This window comes from Mustela nigripes, chromosome 17 (genome assembly GCF_022355385.1).
Source record: "Mustela nigripes isolate SB6536 chromosome 17, MUSNIG.SB6536, whole genome shotgun sequence".
Classification (NCBI taxonomy): Eukaryota; Metazoa; Chordata; class Mammalia; order Carnivora; family Mustelidae; genus Mustela; species Mustela nigripes.
In genome coordinates this window covers 43,765,158-43,779,324 of record NC_081573.1, presented here as the reverse complement: position 1 = coordinate 43,779,324, position 14,167 = coordinate 43,765,158, and the positions used below count along the sequence as shown (strand labels likewise).

The 14,167-nt window shown below is 42.5% G+C and overlaps 1 protein-coding gene across 2 annotated transcripts in view; it reads right to left on the bottom strand.

Annotated features, from left to right (window-relative positions):
• WWP2 (WW domain containing E3 ubiquitin protein ligase 2) overlaps nt 1–14,167 on the bottom strand; it is a 150,700-nt gene that overhangs the window by 122,676 nt on the left and 13,857 nt on the right. For both annotated transcript variants that reach the window (XM_059383233.1, XM_059383234.1), the window contains exon 2: nt 5,465–5,549. In XM_059383233.1, the coding sequence (XP_059239216.1) occupies nt 5,465–5,534 (70 nt within the window). In that variant the 5' untranslated portion in view covers nt 5,535–5,549. The remainder of the gene's footprint in view (nt 1–5,464; nt 5,550–14,167) is intronic.

The window sequence follows — 14,167 nt, the reverse complement described above, 5'->3', positions numbered from 1 at the left end:
AAAGGGGGGGGGGTAAGAAATGCAGGCACCTGGGTGATCCAGTCGATTAACTCCAACTCCTGATCTCAGCTCAGGTTTTGATCTCAGGGTTGTGAGCTCAAGTCCTGAGTTGGGCTCCAAGCTAGGCATGGAGCCTACTTAAAAAAAAAAAAGAAAAAAAGAAAAGAGGGGCACCTGGGTGGCTCAGAGGTTAAAGCCTCTACTTCGGCTCAGGTCATGATCCCAGGGTCCTGGGAACAAGCCCCGCATCGGGCTCTCTGCTCAGCATGGAGCCTGCTTCCTCCTCTCTCTGCCTGCCTCTCTGCCTACTTGTGATCTCTGTCTGCCAAATAAATAAATAAAATCTTTTTTAAAAAGAAAAGAAAAGAATAAAAAAAGAAAGAAAAGAAAGGGAAGACGTTTTTCCACCTAACCACACCACCATTATTATACCTGAAAAAATGCAGTTACTCCCTCTGTCATTTGATATTCATTACATATCCAAATTTCCCCAACTTCTCCAAACATATTTGTTAGAGCTGTTTCCGCCCAATCCAAGAACCTATCGGCATGAGCAAATTGGATTTGGTTACTGGTTCCTTAATCTTCTAAAACCTAGAATGCTCTCCCTTCTTTTTCCCTGACAATAATTTTTAAAGACTTCCACCAGCTGTCTCATATAATGCACCAAATGCTGTTTTTCTGATTGTTACCCTCATGGTGAGATTCACAGTGAATATTTTTGTCAAGAATACTACATAGGTTACATTGCATGTGTCTTACTATACACACTGGGCTGTCCTCCTACCGTGGATACTAAGTTTGATCCTCTGTTTAATGTGCGGTCTGTCAGGTCACTCCACTGTAAAGATACATTTTCCCCTTCATAACTTACAATTAATCAGTGGGATGATATTTTGAAGGTTTCATGTTCTTAAAACACAAGCCAAATTAAAAGCCGCAACATCTGAGCAGATTTATCTGGAAAGCTTATTTACTGTTTGATGAAATATAAATGCCAATTTCACATCTTCACATAGAATTTAGCTTTTAAAGTTAACAAATAAGGCAAAAACAAACAAACAAACAAACAAAAAAAAAAACCACACATGGCCAAAACTGTAACCTTGAAAAGCTCTTAGGAAGGTACAGAATAGAGGCTAATCTAATGTCTTTCAAAATAAAGCAAAAAGCCAGTTTTTGCTTTGTTGTGCTGGTTTTCAGGGTTCAGTTTCTCGGTGCTTCTTCAGTTAAAGTATCAGATAAAACAGCTCACTTATGTTTAAGGATCCTGCTATATTTTAAGTGTATTATAGGGGCGCCTGGGTGGCTCAGTGGGTTAAGCCTCTGCCTCCGGCACATATCATGATCTCAGGGTCCTGGGATCGAGCCCCACATCAGGCTCTCTGCTCAGCAGGGAGCCTGCTTTCCCCCTCTCTCTGCCTGCCTCTCTGCCTAGTTGTGATCTCTGTCAAATAAATAAATAAAATCTTTTTAAATAAATAAATAAATAAGTAAATAAGTAAATGAAATAAAACTGTAGGACTGCATTATAGAGAAACATAAGGGAAGTGAGGTAGAGGGAAGGAATGGCAAAGTCCCCTCTCCCAAATTACACTATAGGCTCTCTTAATGAAACACATGGGAGGAGGAACCAGCTACATCATCTACTTTGTTATTTCTCTTTTTCTCTTCCCCCCATCATTTTCCTCAGTGGTATTACAGAATCCTTATTGGTTAAATGCATCTGTAGTCAGACACGCTTGTATTATCCAGTTAGCTCATTCCACACTAGTAAAAATTCACACTGAGGAAAGGCAAACAGACATCTTCACAAGTCAAATGCATTCCTGAATAATATGGCCCCAAAACAGGGACCTCATTGTGTCACCAGGTCTATGGGCAGCCTTCTGTTTTAACCTAGACTTGATAATTTTTAGACCAGGTAGTAAAAGCTAAACTCCCAACTTCAAAACCCTATCAAGTTCTCTCTAATGCTTCTCCCTCCTCAAGAGGGCTAGACTAGAGTAACCATGAGACATCAACAAAAGTGGTTAAAATGTATCAAGACTATTTTTTAAATCAATAAGTAAATAAACAGGCAGAGAATCTACAGACTAGGAAATCCAAATTTCCCTTAAACATAGAAAAAGATGTTACACATCATTTATAATGAAAGAAATGTGAAATAAAAGTCCACTGAGAGGGGCGCCTGGGTGGCTCAGTGGGTTAAGCCGCTGCCTTCGGCTCAGGTCATGATCTCAGGGTCCTGGGATCGAGTCCCGCATCGGGCTCTCTGCTTGGCAGGGAGCCTGCTTCCTCCTCTCTCTCTCTCTGCCTGCCTCTCCATCTACTTGTGATTTCTCTCTGTCAAATAAATAAATAAAATCTTTAAAAAAAAAAAAAAAAGTCCACTGAGAAAACAGTTATTTGGGGGCACCTGGATGGCTCAGTGGATTAAGGATCTGCCTTTGGCTCAATTCATGATCCTGGAGTCTGGGATGGAGCCCCACATCAGGCTCAGAGGGGAGCCTGCTTCTCCCCTGCCCCTACCCCTGCTCATGCACACTCTCTCTCTCTCAAATAAATAAATCTCTTAAAAACAAAAAGACAGAGAGAAAGAAAAAAGTTTTGTTTTTTTTTTAACCAATCAGACTGGCAAAGATAAAAAAAAAAAAGTCTGAGAACACATTGTATCGGTAAAGATGTGGGGAAATGGGCACTCTCATGCACTGCCAGAAAATTATTCCTTCCAAGGAAGACAACCTGACTCTCAAGATTACAAAACCATATCCCCTTTCAGGTATCTTGGAAAGGACACACAAGAAGCTGGTAATATTAGTTTCCCAGCAGGGGCACTGAGGAACTGGAGGAAAGGAAACAATTTTAAAGCATCTGAATGAATTAAAGAGATGAATAATACTTGCATTTCAGAAATGATAATTTTAAAAAATGATGCGACAATTTTGCCTCCAAATGACCATGTCTCTGAGAGGCCAGAGCTGTGATACTAAGCACTGTCCCGGGTCACCAGGCATCTCTCAGTCCCGTGACTCTTCTGCAGAGCTAAGGCTACCAAAGCAACCTTCTGTCACTCAAGCAATATTGACAGCCCATTAAGTGTCTGGCACTGTTCTCTGTCACTGGGGTACCAAAAGTAATCAAAACAGACCAAAAGCCCTATTTTTGTGTTTACATTCTATTGAAGGAGAAAGTCAATAAAAGAAATACATAAAAATCTGTAAATTGCATTGGGGCGCCTGAATGACTCAGTCAGGTGAATGTCCAACTCTTGATTTTCGTCTCAGGTCAGTCACACTTGCAGGGTGGTGGGGTTGAGCCCCAAGTTGGGCTCTGCACTAAGTGCAGTCTGCTTGTCCCTCTCCCTCCCACGTGCTCTTCCCCTCAATTGCGCACCCACACTTGCTCTCTCTAAAATAAATAAGCAAAATCTTTAAAAATATATACATACTACGTTAAATGGTAACAAGGCTAAGAAAAAAATATAAAGTAGTGAAGTAGTGAAGGGGATAGACATGAGGAGGGCGGGGAGGTGCAAATGGGGGAATCAGGAAGGCTTGTTAAAGAGGATGACTTCTGCAGCGCCTGGGTGGCTCAGTGGGTTAAGCCGCTGCCTTCAGCTCAGGTCATGATCTCAGGGTCCTGGGATCGAGTCCCGCATCGGGCTCTCTGCTCAGCAGGGAGCCTGCTTCCCCCCCACCCTGGCCCCCTGCTTGCCTCTCTGCCTACTTGTGATCTCTGTCAAATAGATAAATAAAATCTTAAAAAAAAAAAAAAAAAAAGAGGTTGACTTTTGAGTAAAGACCTAAAGAAAGCAAGGAAGCAAACCAGGTATATATCTGGCCCCAAAGGATTTCACTCAAAAGGAACAGCAAATGCAAAGGCTCAGAGGTGGGAGTGTGCCCGGCACACACAGTGAAGAGCAAAGAGGCCCACGTGGCCGCAGCAGGGTGTATGTGAAGAGTAACAGGAGATGAGAAATGGGAGTGGTGGGTGGGGTCATATCCCATGGGATCCTCAGCTTTTACTGGGTGAGATGGAGCACCCTTGACATGTTTAAAGCCTTGATGTGCCTAATGTGTGACTGAGAGGACGAAGTAAGACAAAGGACAGAGGCAGGGAGGCAGGTTAGGAGGCTACTGCCTTCATCTAGGGTGGAGATGGCAGCTCCTGGACGCTGCAGGTGGCGCGAAGAGGCTGAATGATGGATAGTTCTGAAGGCAGACATGAGCAGATTCTCTGATTGGCTGAATATAGAATATGATAAGGAAAACCAGGAGCTTATATGGTTACTAACCATTCAAGTGGAATGACAAGTGGGCTACCAGAGATAAAAATCTGGAAATAAATCAAAGGAGAGGTCCAGGCTAGAGACATAATTTTGGCAGTGTTCTTATTATTGGTGGCATTTAAAGCCATGAGGTTGGGGGGGCGCCTGGGTGGTGAAGTTGGTTAAGTGACTGACTCTTGGTTTCAACTCAAGTCCTGATCTCAAGATCCTGAGATCGAGCCCCACGCATCAGGCTCCACACTCCGCATGGAGTCTGCTAAAGTTTCTCTCTCCCTCTGCCTCTCCCCAGTGTGCTTGTGCAAGCACTCTCTCTTTCTCAAATAAATTAATAAATCTTTAAAAATAAATAAATAAACCATGAGGTTGGATGAGATTACCTAGGGAATGAGTATAGGCAGAAAAGGGCCCTAAAGTGTGAAGGAATCACCATTAATTTTTGCCAAAAGTTCCTTTTATCCTTCTTTTTTAAGAATTCCAGCGACAGGGGTGCCTGAGTGGCTCCAGTGGTAAAACATCTGCCTTTAGTTCAGGTCATGATCTCAGGGACCTGGGAGGGAGCCCCATGTCAAGTCCCAGCTCAGAGGGGAGTCTGCTTCTCCATCTCCCTCTGCCACTCCTCTTGTTTGTGCTCTCTCCCTCTCTCTCAAATAAATAAATAAAATCTTTAAAAAAAAAAAAAAAAGGGAAGAAAGGAAAAGAATTCCAGCTCTATGAGCACCTGGCTGGCTCAGTCAGATTGTGAGTCTGAGCCCCACGCTGGTTCCAGAGATTACTTAAAAATAAAATATTAAGGGGCGCCTGGATGGCTCAGTGGGTTAGGCTGCTGCCTTCGGCTCGGGTCATGATCTCAGGGTCCTGGGATCGAGTCCCGCATCAGGCTCTTTGCTCGGCGGGGAGCCTGCTTCCTCCTCTCTCTCTCTCTCTGCCTGCCTCTCTGCCTACTTGTGATCTCTCTCTGTCAAATAAATAAATAAAATCTTTAAAAAAAAATAAAATGAAATATTAAAAAGAAAAAGAAATCCAGCTATATGGTAACACGATGAGAATGAAGATTAGACTCTTAGGCTGTTTCACAGTATCTGGCTCTCAGACGGAGGCGTGGTATGATTCTGCCTCTTCCCCATAGACTGTGCTGGACCTCAAACAGAAAACATTTCACAGGGTGCCACTCACCTTTCAAAGTAAGCTGCGACTTCTCAAAAGGCAGGGCCACTCCTGCCCGGCTGGAGCTGGCAGATGCCATGTCATCACCAGAAAACTGCAAGACAAACAGCAGGAGGTTTAGAGGATATCCGGTAAGAGACTGAGGAACTGCACCCCTTTTTAGTATTTCAGTTGAAAGAGATGAACCAGAAAAATATAAAGGTCCAAACAACTCCGTGCTACTTCCGTCGGGGTGGAGTTTGTCTGTCTTGACCTGAGCCTAGCTAGGTCTCTGCTAGCCTAGGAAGGGCAAAGGACTACTACGACATCAACATTTAGAGGAGAGAGCCTAATATAACACTTTCAAAAAGAAAATCACAGTTCAACAATTTTTTAAAAGTCCAATTTTGGGAGGGCACCTGGGTGGCTCAGTGGGTTAAAGCCTCTGCCTCCCGCTCAGGTCATAATCCCAGGATCCTGGGATCGAGCCCCACATCGGGCTCTCTGCTCAATAGGAGGCCTGCTTCCCTTCCTCTCTCTCTGCCTGGCTCTCTGCCTATTTGTAATCTCTGTCAAATAAACAAATAAAATATTTTTAAAAATAAATAAATAAATAAAAGTCCAATTTTTAAAATCAATAAAGAATACACAAAAGGGGTGCCTGGGTGGCTCAGCAGATTAAGTGACCAACTCTTGACTTAGGCTCAGGTCATGATCTCAGGATTGTGAGATCAAGACCAGAATCAGGCTCTACACCCAGTGTGGAGCTTAGAATTCTCTGCTTGGGATTCTCTCTCTCCCTTCTCTCTCTGCCCTCCACCCTCCCAGGTACACTGTCTAAAATAAAAACGAATAAATAAGTAAATAATAAAAAGATACACGAATGGCCAATAAGCACATTCTGGACATCATTAGCCATCAGGCATCCCTGTCACTCTACCTTGGCTCAAAGCATAAGTCTATCTTGCATTTTGAATGGATCTTTTACATATACACAATTTTGTAACATCGCCCTTTATCATTTGAAAAATATTGGTTCACTGAGCTATGTAGATATTCCAAATGTTGACACATTTCATTATACACTATCAGAAAAAGCACATTTGTGAATGTCACCACTGATCTCATCAAACAGATCTTTAAGTATTGGGAAAGTGTCAAGCTCTTGGTGGCAGATGTAAGTATTCCAAAATTCTAATCTTCACTTAAAAACTCATATTTTATCATTGGCAACAAATATTGTCCATTGTTTTCCTTCAAGTGACAGGCTCACTTCATTCATCTTCAACAAAATGTCTGCCAAATACCCAATCTAGTAACTTCAGTTTGTTCAGTTTTTTTAAGTAAAAATAGCATTTCATGAAAAAAGCAACTTCGCTCTCAATTCACACAAGCGCTTCCTCCCAAGACAACCATCATACTTAGGCGTGCAGAAGTGCTGTAGGCGTATTTCCCACTTCATCACACAGAATATTAGAAAAAAGACATGCATAGGGGTTGAGACTTAATAAAATTAATAATTTTTACTGCTTTGTCAAGCACATTCTGAAGTCAAACTGGCCTGCTCTCTTTTTACTAAGTCCGCTGCATGAGGAAGACAAGGACAACAGCTCAGACTCGCAGCACAACCCAGATTCCAACAACGGCAGCAACAGTTGTACTCACCTTCGCTTTTGCACCACCAGTGCAAATGCAATCACGGTGGAAAAGGCAAATAAGGTTATTATGAAAATAGTTTTGATCTTGCAAAACCTTTTAAGTCTCAAGTGGCCAGCAGAGGTCGAAGGGACCCCCTCTGCTCCCTCGCGTGGAGAACTGCTACTGTAAAGACACTAAGAAAGTCCTCTTCTGTTCGACATCATTAATACCTTCTTCCATTGTATTTCTTTCTGATCTCTCCTCCAACTTGCTATTCTGAAGGGTTACTCAGCCTTAAAAGATGTTAAGTCACCACATTTCACTAAGAATGGAAACCCTTTATGTGAGGATGAAAATGTAGCTACCATAAAGTCACACTGATTTTGACATTTTCCATAGCTGAAGTCAAATATTTTTATACTTCAAGATTTTAGCCAAAACAAAACAACTGCCTTATTTATAAGGTACATGCAGTCCAAAAAAATTTTTAGTGACTAGTTTTTTCCAGACTAGTCTATAACAGGCATTTGACTTACAATCTTAGATATGGGGTGGCAATAGAAACATCTAAAAAGTTCTAGGGAGCATCTAAGAAGACAATACAGAAACTACTGCTATCAAGTTCTTAAGACCAGACCTCTGTGTTGCTAAGTCCAATAGTGAATTCTCAGTCCTCGTCTCATACAACCTACCGGCACACCTGATATGACAGATCGATCACACTCTTCCTTGGAATGCTTTCTTCCCGGGGTTTCCAGGACATCACAGCTGCCCAATGTTTCCCCCTGCCTCTCGGGCTGCTCGTTCTCAGCCTCTTTACAGGCTCCCTCTCTACTCCTCAACCTCTAACCAGCAGGGTGTCCCACAGCTCAGGCCTTGCATGTCTTCTGGTAATTTCTCGTATGGCTTTAAATACCAGCCAACTGTTGACAATCCCAAATTGGTGTGTTTAGTACAAACTTCACCCTCGAACCTCAGCCCCTCTTTGTCTAATGACCAAACGAATCTTCCGATATTCCTTCTCAAACCTGCTTCTTGGCCTTCTGCATCTCAGTTAATGACAACTCTTTCCAACCAGTGGCTCAGGCCAAAATTCTAGGACTCATCCCTGCTTCTACCTTCCCTCTCACACCCCACATTAAAACTGTCAAGAAATCTTGTTGTTTGGGGGCCACCGGGTGGCTCAGTCGGTTGAGCGTCCGACTCTTGATTTCAGCTCAGGTCGTGATCACAGGGTGGTGCAATCAAGCCCCACGGTGGGCTCGGTACGGAGTCCGGAGTCTGCTTGAGATTCTTTCCCTCTCCCTCTACCCCTCCCCTCCAGGCTGTCTCTCTCTCTAAAATAAAATTTAAGAATCTTTAAAACATATTTGGAAATCGTCTTGGTTTTACCTTTAAAATATTCCCAAGTTCAAACATTTCTCTCCACCTCTTGGCACCATCTTGGTCCAAAGCCCTGTGATCGCTTACCCAGATTATCTTTCTCTTGCTCAGATCCTCTTTACCTTCAATCTAATCTCTATGCTCAGCAGACTGATTTTTTTTTAAGACGTATGTCAGATTACATCACTCTGCTATTCAAAACCATTCAGGGCTTCCAGTCTCCTGCAAAGTACAAGTCAAAGTCCTTAAAATGTAGGCCCTGCATGATACAGTCCACACGCCTCTCTGACCTCCCCTCTCTTTTCTTTCCCCACTTCCTCCCTCTCCTGAAGCTATACAGGCCTCCCCACTCATCCTTGAACATGCCAGACTTGCTCCCCTATTGGACTTCTACCTTTTCCATCTAGAATGTTCTTTCCCCAATTGTTCACCTATAGGGACTACCTCAGACATGTACTCAGAAGTCACTTTCTTAAGAGGTGTTCCTGGACCACTCTATTACACTACCTTTCCACATGCATTTGGACCCCTCCTTCCCTATTTTACTTTTCCTCCCTAGCATTTATCACTGGCATGGTTCATACTGTATGGATTTATCGTATTTATTGTCTCTCTCCCTCCCCTAGAATGTAAGCTCCACAAAGGCTGAGATGTGTGCCCCATCTATTAGCCCTGGAGCCCTGCTCTGCGGTCCAGAATGATGCCTGGCTCTTAACAGGAGCTCCATAAATGTTTACCCAGTGAACTGGAGCATCACTGTCTGAAATTTAAAAGGAAGATGTTTTGATTTCCTAGACTAAATTTGTTTTGGTAAAGCAATAAAAAGATCAATGCTCTCTTTCCCCCGAGCAGACCAGCAAGAGATGAGATGTCAGAGAAAAAGTAGTGGTGAGAAGCCTTACACAGTTCTGAAGGCAAATGAGATGGTACCTGGCAACCTCCGTATAGTGAAAGATGCATATATTGTGCCTGGCAGGATTTCCCTCCTGGGTCTCTGCCCCGGGAAAAATCTCCCAACACATGCCGAAGAAGCCGCGTTGCAGAGATGTTCATCACAACGTTTGTAATAGCAAAAATTTGTGAACGACCTAAATGTCCATCAATGGGGGAATGAATAAACTGAATCTACTTAAAAAATGGAATTCTGTGGAATAGCTGGAATATCTGAATTCAATCTACACGTACAAATCCCACATTATGGGGCGCCTGGGTAGCTCAGGTCATGATCTCAGGGTCCTGGGATCGAGCCCCGCATCGGGCTCTCTGCTCGGTGGGGAGACTGCTTCTCTGCCTACTTGTGATCTCTGTATGTCAAATAAGTAAATAAAATCTTTTTTAAAAAATCCCACATTATAATGGCAAAAGGGGGAAAAAGCAAGTGAAAACCTAAGTGTAGTATGATGTCATTGGTGCACGCTTGAACTTACACAGAATCAGTTGTATATACTGCTGTGGCAAGACATGAATGGAATAAAGGTATAAAAGTGTGGCTGGGAAGTAACCACACCGAGATGAGAATGGAAGTTACTTCTGGAGTAGCACAGAAGGGACCATGGGAACTGGTGGAAGAACAGAGACCACGGGAACTTCAAAGGTATCTGCAACATTTTGTCTTTTAAAGAAAAAGTTCTGAAGCAAATATGGCAAGATGTTAATATTCATGAAATCCAGATGGTGGTTTTTATGACTATTCATTATCTTATTCTCTGAACCATTTTACATGTTTGATCTCTCTCATAATTTAACGATAATTTTAAAGAGGGGGAAGATCATATCTTGAATAATGAAGGAAAAATTAATGATTATAAATAAGCCTCAGGGCTTTCGGTAACAGAGGTTAAAGCACTACAAGCAGGAGATCCATTATTTAGAGACTCAAAAAATAAAAGAATATTTTAAAAATCTTTATATCTATTAGGACTCTTTTCCTAAGACAACTCAACTGAGGGTAGTTTTAAACTAGCACGTCCTCCCTGAGCTTTTCTCCTTTTAGCCTATGGCCTAAACTCAAGAGAATTCGAGAGAATGAAACCTCCTACATGGCCTGTTAAATGGGAGAAGACCAAACCTCTGGATCTGTATCCGTCAGGGCCCCACAACAAAACCAAGCAGATAAATTCTAATGAAGTCTCAGAAGGAAGAAAGCCAACTGGGAAAGCAGAAGAATTAGAGTAGATAACACGTTTTCTTTTTCCAATGTCTTTCGAGATGGTAGTCCAGTGTTTATTAATAATAATCAGTGTTATTACATCGGGGACTGTCTGTCTTTCCAGATCTATTAAGGAAAATACCACCTTGACTTTACAAGGTAGGTGTTTTGAACTATAAGACCTTTCCAACCATGTATTTTTTAAAAGTAACCATTACTAGAGAAAAGAAGTCAGACCCCATCCCAAAGTACATTTAGCCTCTCAGCCTCTGCCTCAGGGTCCCATATGAGACATGGTCCCTAACAGGCAGGAGGCTCCAGGTCATGAAACCTGAGGCCTAGGATTTATGCTATACCTGTCTCAGCAACCCTGCACCTGGACTCAAGTTTAATTTTTTCCCTTGCTCATAGCAATGGGCAATGTTTGCATCCAAATCACTCCCAAAAACATGAGTTAGCATAAGCCCAGGGTAGGAAGGAGGAGGAAGGGGAACAATGTTTTAAGTATCACCAAAGGTTATAGACACACAGAGAATTTCATTATTGAAGGGCGTAATGGATTTATTGGGTGGGGAAGAGGAAAATCAAAACTACCTCTGGTTAGTTGAATTAACCCAAATTTCTTTAAAAACACTAAAAAAAATCGCTTCTTGGCTTTTGGCTAAGATCAAGTGTAAAAACACTAAAAGCGTATTGTCCTCTGAACCTGTCCTCTATGTAAATCTTGAAAAGCATTTTTTTAGGGATGCCTGGGTGGCTCAGTTGCTTAAGCATCTGCCTTCAACTCAGGTTCCAATCCCAGGGTCCTGGATTAAGTCCCACATTGGGCTCTTTGCTCGGTGCGGAGCCTGCTTTTCCTTCCACCCCTCCCCCTGCTCGTGCTCACTAGCGTGTGTGCATGCTTCTCTCTCTGACAAATAAATAAAATCTTTTTTTTTAAAGTCTTTTTTGGGGAGACCTGGGTGGCTCAGTCAGTTAAGCTGCTGCCTTAGGCTCAGGTCATCATCCCAGGCTCCTCGGATCGAATCCCACATCAGGCTTTTTGCTCGGTGTGGAGCCTGCTTCTCTCTCTGCCTCTGCCTGCTTGTGTGTGCTCTCTTTCTTGCTCTCTCCTCTGACAGATGAATGAATAAAATATTTCAAAAAAAAAAAAAAAAGCCTTTTTTGGGGCACCTCGGTGGCTCAGTGGGTTAAGCCTCTGCCTTCAGCTCAGGTCATGATCTCGGGGTCCTAGGATTGAGCCCTGCATCAGGATCTCTGCTCAGCTGGAAGCCTGCTCCCCCCACTCTCTCTCTCTGCCTGCCTCTCTGCATACTTGTGATCTCTCTCTCTCTCTGTCAAATAAATAAAATCTTTTTTAAAATAAATAAAAATAAATAAAAAGCCTTTTTTTTAGGGGCGTCCGGGTTACTCAGTGGGTTAAGCCTCTGCCTTCGGGTCAGGTCATGATCTCAAAGTCCTGGGATCAAGGCCTGCATTGGGCTCTCTGCTCAGCAGGGAGCCTGCTTCCCCTTCTCTCTTTCTGCCTGCCTCTCTGCCTACTTGTGATCTCTCTCTCTGTCAAATAAATAAAAATCTTTGGGGGGAAAAAAAAACCTTTTTTAAGTAAAATATAACAGAATATAAAATATAAGAGTACATCATACATAAAGGAAAGTATTATTTCATGAAAAGTCTGTCCAGATAAATGGACATTTATATGTACAAGTACACTGGATCGGGGTACCTGAGTGGCTCAGTCGTTAAGCCTCTGCCTTCAGCTTTGGTTGAGATCCCAGGGTCCTGGGATCGAGCCCCACATCGGGCTCTCTGCTCAGCAGGAAGCTGTTTCTCCCTCTCCCACTTCCCCTGCTTGTATTCCCTCTCTCACTGTCAAATAAATAAAATCTTAAAAAGCAAACAAACAAACAAGTACACTGGATCATGATATAAAATACATTCCTTCCTAGTTTCCTTACTAAAGGTTGCATGAGAGCAGCTCTGTAACAATCCCATGTTGGGTAGGGCTTCAAATTAGAGAGACACTCACAAAACACCACAAAACCCAACAAGTAATCAATAGATTTGAGGACTAACTATTCACTCAGAGAAATGTCATCAGTTCATTACCATCTTAGGTCTGAGAAATTTTCCCACACATATGTAAAATAACCTCATGGGCCTGGATGAACAAATATTTATTGAGCATCTACTATATACCATGCACTGGTTTTGGTGCTAGTGATAAACGGTGAGTAAAATGAAACAAAACAAAATTCCTGCTTTAGAGGTTGTCCTGGTGAAGAGCCAAGAAAGATTCCCTCCTGGCTCTTGCATGGAAAAGGAAAAAGTAACCACTGTAAAATATCCCAAATGTTCACAATGAGGGCCTACTCTCTAGCGAAAACGACTTCACCAGAGCTTTATCCTAACTAGGGGAAGGAAGTTCCCCTGCCTGAGGTCCTTCTACTCTTCCTGTATCACTTGAGGAAAACTAGTTAAAAAACACTTTTGAAGGTGACAACCCATGGACATAGACTCGTTAAAAGACTGAGGGTGTTGTTTTTTTTTTTTAAGATGTATTTATTTTAGAGAGAGAGCATGTGAAGGGGAGACACAGAAAGAGAGGGAGAGAAACTTAAGCAGACTCCATGCTGAGCTTGGAGCCCAATGCAGAGCTCAGTCTCACAACCACACGATCACGACCTGAGCTAAAACTAAGATCGGACGCTTACCTGTGCCACCTGGACACCCCTAAAAGACTGGGATTTAATGATAAGACTACAAAATTCTGGCCCTCCCCCATACTTTCCCACCATATCATGGGTCTAATAAAGCTGGAATACAGCTGAAAGAGCTGAAAGGTGCAAATACTATTCACAAAGTTGTTCTTAAGGAAGACCAAAGATAACAGGGAGACCAAAACAAGGATACTAGATAAATTTGAAACCTCTGGTACCTACAGTTACAGCAATTATTTTGTTTTGTTTTAAGTAGGCTCCACACCCAAGGGTACCTGAACTCATGAACATGAGATCAAGACCTGAGATGAAATTGAAAGCTGTATGCTTAACCAACTGAGCCACCCTGGTGCACCAAGTCAGAGCAATTGTTAAACCCAAATTAACTCCTAGCCAGATTAACATAAAACCCCAAACTAAAGGCCTATTCACCTCAGCTCCTTTAACCCAATACATGATGTCCAGCTTTCAATTAAAAAGTATAAATAATGTTAAAGGGCACCTGGGTGGCTCCGTCGGTTGAGTGTCTGACTCTTGATTTCAGCTTGGGATCAAGCCCCATGTAGGGCACCACGCTCAGCAGGGAATCTGCTTTGAAATCTCTCTCCTTCTCCCTCTGCCCCTCCCCCCTCCACATGTTCTCTCACTCTCTCTGTAGAATAAAAAAATCTTTTCAAAAAATTATAAGCAATGCTAAAAGGCAATAAAAAGTGTGAAGAGACAAAGCAAGCATCAGAACCAGACTTAGAGAAGACACAGATTTTAAAACTAATGGACAGGGAATTTAAAATAACTATGGATAGATATATTAAGGGCTCTAATGGAAAGAGGAGACAACACACA